The sequence below is a fragment of the Rhinichthys klamathensis genome, unplaced genomic scaffold (genome assembly GCF_029890125.1).
Source record: "Rhinichthys klamathensis goyatoka isolate OS25496 unplaced genomic scaffold, OSU_Roscu_1.1 h1tg000603l_1, whole genome shotgun sequence".
In the NCBI taxonomy this organism is placed as follows: Eukaryota; Metazoa; Chordata; class Actinopteri; order Cypriniformes; family Leuciscidae; genus Rhinichthys; species Rhinichthys klamathensis.
Genome location: NW_026607058.1, coordinates 1,117,501 through 1,130,968, shown reverse-complemented (window position 1 = coordinate 1,130,968; position 13,468 = coordinate 1,117,501). Strand labels below are relative to the sequence as shown.

The 13,468-nt window shown below is 40.0% G+C and overlaps 1 protein-coding gene across 1 annotated transcript in view; it reads left to right on the top strand.

Annotated features, from left to right (window-relative positions):
• The window catches only part of sntg2 (syntrophin, gamma 2), a 115,347-nt gene that overhangs the window by 85,324 nt on the left and 16,555 nt on the right, over window positions 1-13,468 (top strand). Inside the window, exon 15 of the mRNA XM_056240520.1 lies at window positions 12,161-12,253. Within this exon, the coding sequence (XP_056096495.1) occupies window positions 12,161-12,253 (93 nt within the window). The remainder of the gene's footprint in view (window positions 1-12,160; window positions 12,254-13,468) is intronic.

Genomic DNA, 13,468 nt, shown 5'->3' with positions numbered 1-13,468 from the left:
AATGTGTAATGTATGACGTTTCATTCCACCACATAACTAGCTAAATCAAGATAACAGTTTTTAATTTGTTGATTGATTGACCTGTTTCATTAAGTACTGCGAATACTTTTCATCTTGACTATATTTCAGCAAATTGCACAGAATTGGTCATATTCATGAAACACAGGCGATTCATTCATAATTCCATCCAAGCTAATACTTAATACTGTGATTTGACTCATTAAGGTAATTTGAAAAATGTTATATAAATCCATCAAAACGTGTATTTTATCTCAGGGTTGTAGTAAATGTCTACACTCTAAACAATGCTGGGTTGTTTCAACCCAAATTTGGGTCAAATATGGACAAACCCAAATGTTGGGTTAAAAATGTAATTTAAAATTTTAACCCAACTTCAACTTTCACTTTCAATTGTAAATTTTTTAATTACATTTTTAACCCAACATTTGGGTTTTTCCATATTTGACCCAAATTTGGGTTGAAACAACCCAGCATTTTTTAGAGTGTATTCAAGGATTTTGAAGCAAAACACTTGGTGCATTTTCCCCGTTTGGAAAGAAGAGGGTCAGAAAGCAGCCCTGAGCCTGAGCTGTATTATTCTGTACCCTTAACCAGACATTTATAAATAATACAAAGCAACGAAGCTGTCAGAAACGATTTCCATCACTGCAATGCTGAGATACAGAAAGGGCAACATGCAAAGCTCCCGAACTCATCAGCGTGGCTTTGCAGAAGACCTTCAGTGTGTAACACTGCGCTGATTCTCTGCCACTGTCCATCCAGAACGCTGTGGACCGGCTCAACCCCTGAGCTCCTCCAGTGTGCGCAGGACGTACTGCACGACAGCGGGACAGGGTTATGAGGCAGCGTGAAAGATTTTATAATCATTTTATATGGCGCATTCATGTGGGGAAGTCAGGATCACGACTTCTTTGAGTTTAGAAGTTGCGATCTTGTTTAAATGAATGGACAGTTGCTCCTAAGGCGAAATCTTGACCGAATCCACTGAAAACATGCATTTTGGATATGGATAAAGGCCGTAGCGCTCTTTCAGAGGATTTTAAAGGAGATGTTCCGACTTTCTCGTAATTCACACCGTCAAAACTGTTGTAGCCAGGATGATAATCAATTGACAGCACTAATATGTGCATATTTATACGTAATATATACAGTATATATTATAAATGTCATCGCTGTGCCTTTAATATATCAAGGCTCAATGCTAAGTTTTTTTGCTTTTTTTTTACACATGACCTTGTAAACAGTGGTTTAAAATTTCAGGTATAGGTCAATCAGGTAAGATATATACACTCACCGGCCACTTTATTAGGTACCCCATGCTAGTAACGGGTTGGACCCCCTTTTGCCTTCAGAACTGCCTCAATTCTTCGTGGCATAGATTCAACAAGGTGCTGGAAGCATTCCTCAGGGACTTTGGTCCATATTGACATGATGGCATCACACAGTTGCCGCAGATTTGTCGGCTGCACATCCATGATGCGAATCTCCCGTTCCACCACATCCCAAAGATGCTCTATTGGGTTGAGATCTGGTGACTGTGGAGGCCATTTTAGTACAGTGAACTCATTGTCATGTTCAAGAAACCAATTTGAAATGATTAGAGCTTTGTGACATGGTGGAAGTAGCCATCAGAGGATGGGTACATGGTGGCCATAAAGGGATGGACATGGTCAGAAACAATGCTCAGGTAGGCCGTGGCATTTAAACGATGCCCAATTGGCACTAAGGGGCCTAAAGTGTGCCAGGAAAACATCCCCCACACCATTACACCACCACCACCAGCCTGCACAGTGGTAACAAGGCATGATGGTTCCATGTTCTCATTCTGTTTACGCCAAATTCTGACTCTAACATCTGAATGTCTCAACAGAAATCGAGACTCATCAGACCAGGCAACATTTTTCCAGTCTTCAACTGTTCAATTTTGGTGAGCTCTTGCAAATTGTAGCCTCTTTTTCCTATTTGTAGTGGAGATGAGTGGTACCCGGTGGAGTCTTCTGCTGTTGTAGCCCATCCGCCTCAAGGTTGTGCGTGTTGTGGCTTCACAAATGCTTTGCTGCATACCTCGGTTGTAACGAGTGGTTATTTCAGTCACTGTTGCCCTTCTATCAGCTCGAACCAGTCTGGCCATTCTCCTCTGACCTCTGGCATCAACAAGGCATTTCCGCCCACAGAACTGCCGCTCACTGGATGTTTTTTCTTTTTCGGACCATTCTCTGTAAACCCGAGAGATGGTTGTGCGTGAAAATCCCAGTAGATTAGCAGTTTCTGAAATACTCAGACCAGCCCTTCTGGCACCAACAATCATGCCACGTTCAAAGTCACTCAAATCAACTTTCTTCCCCATACTGATGCTCGGTTTGAACTGCAGGAGATTGTCTTGACCATGTCTACATGCCTAAATGCACTGAGTTGCCGCCATGTGATTGGCTGCTTAGAAATTAAGTGTTAACGAGCAGTTGGACAGGTGTACCTAATAAAGTGGCCGGTGAGTGTATATATACACAGAAATTTAATGAAGTTACCTAACTTCACAGTCTTCACTGCATAAATTATAAATGGAATATAGATTAATTATGAAAGGTACAAATGTTATTCAGTCAAGAGCTTTGAGTGATTTTCTCACATTTTCATTATTAACCATGACTTTTGCCTCAAACATCTAATTTACTGCTTATTAATAGTTAGTAAGGTAGTTGTTGTTGTAGTTACGTTTAGGATTAACGAATGTTGAATATGGTCATGCAGAATAAGGCATTAATATGTGCTTTATAAGTACTAATAAAAAGCCAATATTCTAGTAATATGCATGTTATAATAAGCAACTATAGTTAATACTGAGAAGTATTTGATATTATACACTCTATAAAATGAGTTATTTGGTAACACTTTATTTTGATGGTGCCTTTTGAACATTCTGTTGACTATAAGTAACTTTGCAACTACATGTCAACTAACTCTCATTAGAGTATGAATAGACTGACAGCTTAATATCTGCCAACTCTTTATTGTGTTGGTCCTCCAACAGACTTTCTATTGACTATAAGAAACTTTGCAACTACGTCAACTTATTCTAACCCTAACCATTCTACTCTAATGAGAGTTAGTAGACATGCAGGTGCAACATTACTTATAGTCAAAAGAATGTGTTAAAGGGACCATCAAAATAAAGTGAAACCGGTTATTCCAACCCAAATTTGGGTTAAAAATGGACAAACCCAATCGTATAGACAAAATTCAACCCAAATTTGGGTTAAATATGGACAAACCCAATCGTATAGACAAAATTTAACCCGCTTTGCTTCGTAGACAGAGTCTGGCATGGCATAATTGAAAAGTGTTTTCTTTCTCGCCGGGGGGGGGGGGGGCTTGTCTGAAGTATAAAATCATTGGTTACCCGTAAGCCAATCACATAACGTTTGATTATGACATGTGTTATTCGCCAGCTCAGCCGCATCAAACTTCCACTGTAAACACACGTATGATGCGAAAACGAAACCATCGAGCGAAATACCGGAGTGAACATGGCTGACCGAGTTTTGCTGCCTCCTTAACCTGATCCTCCTCGAGTGCAACCAAGGGGGACACAATCACAACTATCGCCTTGCCGGCCTTTGGCCTGCCCAGTTTCTCGCTGACGATCGGTAATATTTGATAAATTAAACTTTTCCCAAAACCTGTCGGGAGTAGGGCCACGACATCACCTCCACTCAGGGCCGGAGTGGGACTAATTTTCAGCCCTGGAGTTTCATACCTTAGACCGGCCCACTTTAGTTCCCGACCGACTATATTAAAATAATGTAATTAAACCCTCAGTATATAAGTCTGCAATAGTGCACTGTTCTGTACAACCTTGTAATTCATTGTACTTTCAAAAATATAATTTTCTATTCAGTGCAATAGCCGTACACAGGGTTTTATAAATAAAGGTCCCAAAAGTGATCTGGGTTCGGGGGCTTATTATTTTTCCACTGTCATTGACAAAGAACATGTATATCTGTGTTAAATAGGAATCCATTGGTTTTCTCATTCTGGGCACAATATGCAATAGGCTATTCCTCTACCTGCTCTCCTCTCTCATCTCCATCTCCTTCTCTCATTCTTCTTCTCTCAGTCTCTTTATCTTTAGGTTACCTTTGATTGATACAGTCTTTGCAAACTGATTATTTATGTCGGTCGTTTAAAACTTCTATGGTAAAACAGCTGTTTAGTTTAGCCACTTGCATCTTATCTCGTGAAGCGCCGCGTTGGGATTCGCGCGCAGCCCCGGCTCGCGCTTCTGTGAACATAAATCCCGCTTGCTTTGATCGGTCATCTCAAACATTTTGCCATTGCCGACGAGCGGTGTTGAGTAGCTACTGAAGCAGCTCAGATTATGAGGTCGGTTATCGTCGCAATATGCAAATCATTGCAGCACCAAATTAGAGTATTAGGCAATTATTTCACAAAGTTCTTTACACTCGAGGACCGAGGTCCGGACCTCGGAGACTTCAATGGTGGGTACGGCCCTGAGGCTATTTGGCCGCTTGAGTTTCTAGAGATTTTTTATTATTCTGGCCTTTTCAGCGCCGCCTTTGCGCCTATTATCCATGTTTTGTATCTCTTATTTTTTGTTCGCACGTACATCTCTAACAACTGACTTTTTTTGTGGGGCTGCGAGAAAATAACAATAAAAAAATAGTGGGGCTGCGCTGTGACTGGAGCATTCAACCCAGTGCCATGACAACACCGGCCCTCCTGGCCAATAAAACAGACCGGCCCACCGGGAATTCTCCCGGTGCTCCCGATTAGCCAATCCGGGCCTGCCTCCACTCAAAATGTTCAACAAACACTCTTCTTGTTCGGGCTTCAGTTTGGAAATGCCAGGAATATTCTCCACAACAGAGCAAATTGCATATCTGTGGTCGTTTTCAATTTCCCCAATCTTAAACTCGGTGCTTAGCGTCTACGTCACGGCTCTCAGCCCGCCCTCTGTTCGTTGATTGGCCGGCTGTTTTCAGGCCGGAGGAAAACTGAGAGACATGTCGAGTAGAGGTCTTCTCGGGGCCTAAAAACTGTTCCCGACCCGAATCGACCCGAATCACTACTTACCCGAACCCGACGTGCATAAATTATTTTTCTTTAAAGAAAAACCCGACCCGGTAAAATTAGACCCGAGTCCGACCCGACCTGACGCCATTTCCTTTAGAACCCGACTGGACCCGAACGTAAACGGCATTTACATTGTGCACAGCCTGCACCCCTGCGTTTCTTAAAAATGCACTTAACATAGACGCGCAAGTGTAAGCGCGCTGAAGTGCTAAAATGTCAATCACACATTACTGTAACCCATTACGTCCTATAAAATTTGGCATAATGTTATTTACCGGACCATACGATGATTAGAACCACCATTCGTTTTCCCTGACATTTTTCGCAATGTCTGTTATCGCCTCCATGCTTTTTTGACAGTGTCGCGTATTTTTAAAATTGATTGACAGGCCCATAGACAGTATAAGAAGTGGACAGAGCCATCTCATTGGAACTCAGTTGAGACAGTTGAAGCCCATTTTTAGCGATTTTTGAGCACTTCCGTTCCTGACGCGCAGACTCAAACCGACTCAAACTAAGCTTGATGACGTCAGCAACCTGTCTGACAGACGTTACTCTTCTAGTAGCTGTGCGTGAAAATTGCCAACGTTAATCTTGCAGAGACGGGGAACTTGAGCAAAGAGTTCTTTGGCGTGAGTGAGCAGGAGTAAGTATTCCGTTGCTTTTATGGACTCATTATCTATGGGCTTCTCCCTTGACGGGACGTCCCCCCGATCGCCTGCGAGCTTCTCCTCCTGTCTGTACGGTAACTTCTGTACAGCGCGACAGAGAGTCGAGTGGTTATGACGCAATCGTTAGCCTATTTTTACAAAATCTGTTTCTACGGGGCCATAATGTAACATAGTAGGTAATGGAGCTCTGTATACATTGTCGTGTTTATTTAGAAATAAATAATGGACAAATGGAGTCTTTAAACGCCTCAGATGTAAAGTCAAAGTGTCAAAGTGACGCCAAAATGAATGGGAGTCAATGGAAATGCTAACGCAAGTGAAGTTCTGCTACAAGATGGCGGCACCCGGCCGGCTTCAACTTCCGGTCGATGGATTACCCCCTTGGACAGGCCTGGCTTAACGACAATTCAAATACTTGCATTTAGTAAAACATCCATCCACATGATGGCGCACTAGTTCTTCATGGCAAAGGGAGGGGTTGGTTTATGTGGAGCGAGCAACTGAGTAAATGCGGAGGCAACCGTGCTTATGCTTATAGCCCATTTTGTTAAATGCCCAACATAGTTTAAAGGAATTCGGGTCTTCTCGGGTCCATTTGGAAAAGGCATATTTATTTTAAATTACCCGAGACCCGAGGCCACTATTACCGAACCCGACCCGTGTCCGAGACACTCGTCTGAGTTTTGGACCGAACCCGCTCGGGTCTCGGGTCAGACCTCGGGTTTTCGGATCCAAGTGGACCCGTGAAGACCTCTAATGTCGATGTCTCAGACTGAGAAGCGAACTGAAATAGAGCGGAAGTACGAAGTCTGACGCAGTCAGGCTAGACCAGGGGTCGGGAACCTTTTTTGACCAAAGAGCCATTTTTTCATTTTTGGTTAATGCATTTTTCCAAAAGAGCCACAGTAAAATAATTATATAATATTATTATTAAAGACGTGCTTTTTATCAATAATTTCAACAGCATTAGGCTAAAAACAAACAAATATTTCGCAAAGTTTCAATATTATTTGTGAAGGGCTTTCACTGTGAGGTTGAGTTATCAACTGATGAGCATAAATCCTCTCTTTATTTGGCCGTTTAGGTGCGCGAGCGCGACCGAAGACAAAGGCTATGCTTTTCCGTGTTGCGCGCGCACACAGCATCCTGCCAGTAATTCCGTTCTCTTTCGCGACTTATCGCGCTTTTAATATTTCTTTTCAATATAAAGCACATCCTTCTCTTTTTTTCATTCCTTCAATTTTTGTTAGTAATAACTTAAAACAGAATCGTCAACTGAAATCTGCGTGGATTATCAAAAATACGACCCATTTGTCATAAAGGGTCTCAGCGGCAAAAGTGAAAGTATTAAAGTTTATGCTGATTTTCGCCATTATGCCTACCTTAAACAAGCTGCAGCTGCTTGAATCCCAATGCAGGAGCTGTAGGTTATCACAGAGACAAGTTGATTGCTCTGATGACTAACACTCGTGAGCGCGACCAGCACTGAATAGGCTACGCACTTTTGCCGGTACAACATGAATATACTTATTATCATAAACGTTTAACTAACTTCGGTAGACTGTGCTACAAGGGAATTGTAACTGGCAGATTTTTCTGCAGAGAGCCGATCTCTATTGATGTGTCTTTTTTTTTTGTTTCGCTCGTTTGTTGGTAAAGGGTGAGAGACCTCGCGAGCCACATGATTTTTGCCAAAGAGCCAGGTATGGCTCGCGAGCCATAGGTTCCCGACCGCTGGGCTAGACAAACCCAATCGTATAGACAAAATTGAACCCAATGGTTGGGTTTAATTGAAACACCCCTGCATTTTTCAGTGTACCTAAAGAGAAAGTTTGTGCATTGTTTGTTGCGCTCATGTTATTGCCCTCGATCAGTTAGGCCTTGATTGTCCAGTTCTCATTTAGGATGATGTGATCCCCGGCTCTGAGAGATGGATGAGTGTTTTAAAGAGCTGCATTAACGCTCCATGAGCTTTGGTGCACATCAGCCTTCAAAGTCACTTGAGAAAGCAATAAGTTCATTATGCATTTGTGAGCATGATTGCAGATTATCCAGACGTGCTTTTCTGGGATGTTTGAGACGGGCTGAATGCTGGACCTCTAGTGTGTCAAGCACTTTTTTCACATCACGAATGAACAAATATCTGCTGATATGAGACGCTGTCCTCTGGGATTGCACTATGGGTGACGGAGAATTTGCATTGTGTTGTATAATGCATGCATTGTTGTATTTGTCCAAAACTGCATGAATGCACTTATCTAATGTTTACATTTTCATGATGCAGTGTAACCGAAAACAGAAGCCCTTGAAAACCAGTGAGCCTTTGTTTGTCCAGATGTTGTAGACACGCATCTGTTGCAATTCATTAAGATCAACACACACAACAAAGGCTTAACATGTTTTCATTTACAAGCAGAAGTAGTTTTCCGAAAGGTTTGGTGTGAAGAACAGTGTTGTTCTGGTGCAGTGCATGTTCTCCTGTGATCTTGCATTGAAGTTCAATGGCTCCTCATTGTTTTAGACCAGACACATATTTAATGCAGTAACGCGTGCACAAATGGCCAATGCATTGCAAGCATGTAATGCAAGCAAGTAAAAAATGAAAACAGAAAATGTAAAATTGATAAAAACTATAATAGTACGTCATGATACTAAATAAAATAACACTGGTTGTTATTCGGGTAGCTATATACGGTATACATGTTGACTTTAAAGGGCCCATATGTAAGAAATTTCATGCATTAATCCCTTTTTTATTGCCAATGTGTGAACAGCTTGTAACAAAACTTAAAAAATGAGACCTTCCCCGACTTCCTAAGCCTGTAGACTTATTTTTATAAGAAATCAAAAGGATGTGACGTTTAGGACACATGAAATGTACATATTATACAATGTTCAGGATAATGCTGAAAGAGCCGTTCTGTATTGTAATGTCAATGTGTCATGCAAAGAAAAGAGTTTAAACTATAGTCTCACACAGTCAGATCTATATAGTCTATAGTCTCACACAGTCAGACCTATATAGTCTAAAGTCTCACACAGTCAGACCTATATAGTCTATAGTCTCAAATATACTTTATAATCAAACTGTCGACATGATGTCGGTGAATCTCAGAGCTGGTACAAACATCCACACATCACTATGATCAGATGCTTTCTGAACTGCTGTTTTCTCACCGCTGTCATTAGTTGTTGTTTATTTTGTTATTGAGAGGAAAGAGCAGCACATATTTACATATTTATCGAACCGTCGCTCTCAGCAGTGTGGACGGCGTCTGGATGTTCGTTAAATCACTGCAAAGGTATTTCCAACTTCTTACTTTTAAACAAAGCACGAAAAAGATCTTCGCCGTGAGTTAATCGGGGCTTTGAATCTCGTTCAGTCTCTTGTACGTTACGTGAGCACGAGCAATAAGTGCTGCTGCAGTTCACTGAACGGCCACCGGTGGCGCTACTAACAAGGGCTTCTGAATTATACATATAGACCCTTTAATTACGTTGCTCTTAGTGGTGCACGATATATATCGGCCGATATGGTCAATTTTTTACACATCGGTATCGTTCCGATGTCAAAGTAGGGCCGATGTGAACAGGCCGATAATCATTCCTGTGTATTTGACGTGTGTGGGGGCGGGGATGTTTGTTTTTGCACAAACGCATACATTACGAGCGCAAGTCCTGTCAGTTTAAACATCAAGCGCAAGAAGTCACAATTAAAGCTACATTAGTTAACACTCTATTAATATTAGTTTCTATGCGGATTTACTCCATGACAAAACCACCCCAATGATTCATTCTTTCCATATAGAGCTATTCAAGTCATCTGGTGAAATTGTTTTTTATATAGCAATATATATCGCAGAAAAATAAAATATCGTAATGCCATTTTTTACCAATATCGTGCAGCCCTAATCCTCGCTATCTGTTTTCTAAACAGATATATCGACATCGGTAAATATCGGTATCGGCCATAACAGCAATATAAATATCGGTTATCGGTATCGGCCACAATTTTCACATCGGTGCATCACTAGTTGCTCTGCAAGATCATCTTCAAACTGCATGTCAGTAGTTCACCTGAAATAGAAAACTGATTATAGAAGAAGACAATTTATGCTAATATATGTTGAAGTACAACTTATAGCGATGTTCTTGTGTGCATTATAAACGCAGCGATGCATGGACTTGAGCTTGCATGGATCGAAGTGTTTGTGTTAGTTAGAGTAGGCTTAGATTTCCATGAGATGCAGCTTAACTTATACATGAATCACCCAAACATTAATGTGTTTTTAATGTCTGTCCAGATGTTTTTGGAGATGCATCTGTTGCAGTTCATTAGATCAACAAACACAACAACACATGTCTGTCTGGCCATGTCTTTTTAATTTACGAAAATATGACGAACGAACGGTGTAGCGTTGCACGGTTGACCGTGTTTCTAAATCTAATTCTGCAGAGGACAGGTTTGCCGCGCTTGTATCGGGCTGTTGTGACTCTTCGCTCGACTTGACAAGGAAATCCTCCGACAAACCTCACTATGTGTTTTTCAGATCCCTCTAGAGAAGCTCTCCAATTAGCGGCGTGTGTTCTGTGCTTTACATGTGACAGCAGACGCTTACGTGAGGCGACAGTAAGCACTGCAAATCCGCTTCGCTAGCGTTTGCTTTCTCTGGCAGCTGAATCTCATTCGCCTCTTAAAACGCCAGCGCACATCTGTGCCGTGAGCAACCGGCCTCAGTTCCAGCAGACGTGTCCTGTGACGAATCAAGAGTTTGTCCTGTGACGAAACAGCAGCAGAAAGATAACAGGGAGTTGGGAAACTTTGAGTTTGGAAAGTTTAGGAAGTGCATCTTGTGGTTTTCAGGTTCATATTCAGAGGTCGGTGTGTTGGGCTCAATTAGATCTCATAATTCTGTGAGCTGTAGGGTAGAGTTTAATGCACAAAATAATAAGGACCCGAGAGAAATCCTGGCACGGCGGGTGCAAATAATTCCCATATTCCTTCCATATTAGTCCGAGCTGTTGACGGACTTTAATGGCTTCTTCTCTGGCTCGACAGATTGCTTCATGATGTCGCAGAATCAAAATGTCAGTGCCGGGCGTCCGGGAGAACTCGCTCTCCTCCTCCTGCCTAATTGATTTCAAGAGCCACTCACTGTAATACTGCGAATATTACTGTTACATTTCATGGATATTTAGCTACAAATGTTTCTCTTTTTGAGGATTTGATTTGAAAATGCAAATCAGACGGCTGTGGTTCTGAGACTCGGCTGTGATTTGAACTGCCTTTGCATTTTAATTTGGGATGTGGATCATTATTAATTGTTTTTTGTTCATTTAATAATGCTTATCAACCAGTTTTAGGACAAATGTGTTCTGTAATCATACGCAGTTATGTGTGGTATTGTACTTACACACTGCTTGATGTAATTTCATTTGGAATAAAAATGATTTATAGTTTTATTTAGTATTTGTGATGTGTTTTGAGTTTTAATGTAAACATTAACTCAATTGAGTGATCATTAATTTTACATTTATGCATTTGATAGACGCTTTTTCCAAAGTGACTTTTTCTTACATTTTTAAAATTTTTAACATTTTTAGTAATGTTATTGTATTTATTTATTTAAATCACAATAATTTTTATTCATTTAAACAGTTAAGTATTTTATTAATATAACATTTGAAATAATTGATATAAAGTTGATTTTATTTATTTTTAATGAAATATTTTTATTAATTTTAATATTTTTTGATGAGCCATGTTTAAAGCCGTTGAATTGTTTCCAGCTGCTGAACCCAATGATCTTCTGCTTCTATAATGTGATTTTGAGGGTCAGTGTGTTGTGAATACTGATGCGTCTCTATAATCACATTGACTAGAAACACAAACTTCCAGGAATCTAATTATAGTAAACGAATCACCGAGACTGTCCGGTTCTCAGACACATTTCCACGAGGCCTTCAGTAAGTACACGAGCTGAGATCTGCGCTTCCTCTCGGTCAGATCCTGAGTCAGTCGAGTTACCCAACTCCAGGTGTGTGTGTGTGTGTGTAAATACTCTAACACTATAGTATCAGATGCTACTATCACAGCACTGCAGAATTACTGGGCTGGGTATTGACTTTTTCCCTTTAGAAAATTGATTTTTAGACAAGTTCTTCTTGGTTTTTTCTTTGTATTAAAAGCGCAGTGTTGGGCAGCCGTTTCCATGGCAACTGAGCCGTACCTGTGCTATTCCCGGGATTCGGGAATATAAAGCATGCGAGATCAGCACCGTTGAGAATGTTTTTCAGAGAAGCGATTTAAATATGAATGTTGCGTCTGTTGTTTTACAGTGTGGTTTTGTGTAAATGTTCCTGTTGTTGGTCCGCAGTGGAAGAGCTACATGTGCAGCAGTCGAGGGAAGATCCTGAGCTTCACAGTCGACTTCGAGTCGGGCTTCTCCTGCTCCGAGAGCATCTCAAAGGTGAGGGAATCGAACCTAGCGGTGTTTGCTGCTTCTGGCCTTTCTGAGCAGAATCTCACGGCTGAATCCTGACAGGAGTGAAGTCAGAAGAAACCGGCGCTCAGTGTTTCAGCTCTTCACTGTTCTGCTGCTTCCTAAAGCTGCTCTACTCTTATTAGCAAAACACACTTTAGTAAGGAAGCTTCCCAGTTTATTTATTTTTTAATTATTATTATTTATTTATTTAGTTAAATTTTTTGTTTATTTATATCTATATCAATTTTTTTTTTTTTTTTACAAAAATGTATTTATTTATTATTATATATATATATTTATTTTATTTATATATTTTTTATATTTATAAAATTTGTATTTATTTATTTATATCTATATTTATATTTATTATATATATATATATATATATATATATATATATATATATATATATATATAAAACTATGTTTATTTGTATTTATTTTTGTTTTTTTTCTATCCAAAATGTTTCAAACAAAACTTGTTTTCTTGTGAATATTCTTTTAATCGGTGATCAAATAATAGGTTTTTCCAGTGTCTTAAAAAAATCACCATTTTATTCTGTAAAATCTCTTTAAATAGCAAAAGCCAGTTCCACAATGACATCATCATCATCCATGAGTGACATCATTTTGGGGGGAAATCAGCAGCACGTGTCAATGGATCTGATGCATTCTGGGACGTTTGTGTCACTCTCAAAACATTCATCCTGTTTTTGATTGTGTTATTATAGTTAACTAAAATTGAAACTAAAAACCATTAAAAACTGTTTTATTAATGGAAATAAATACAAAATATTTAAAACTAAACTAGTTTAGACATTTCTCATTGTAATTCAGTTTAATGTACTAAAATAAACTATATATACTGAAGCGTATAGGCATTCACTTGAGGAAAAAAATCTACTCTGTTTTTCTGAATTAACGAGTTAATTATCTCAGAATTACGAGAGCATTTTTCATGGAAAAAAGTTTTTGCTCTGTTTTTCTGAATGAATGACTTAATTATCTCACAATTGACCTATGGCTAAGCCACGCCCCCAAACGCGATGAGCCAATCAGTGCGCATAGCTAACCCAATACACTCGGACATTCTCTGCTTCCACGTCCATTGAAATGCATTGCAGTTAGTCAGTTTTCATCCGTTGTTTCAACCGAGATAAGTGTCTGCTCTGGATAAAGTTATGCGGTGACGGTAGACCAC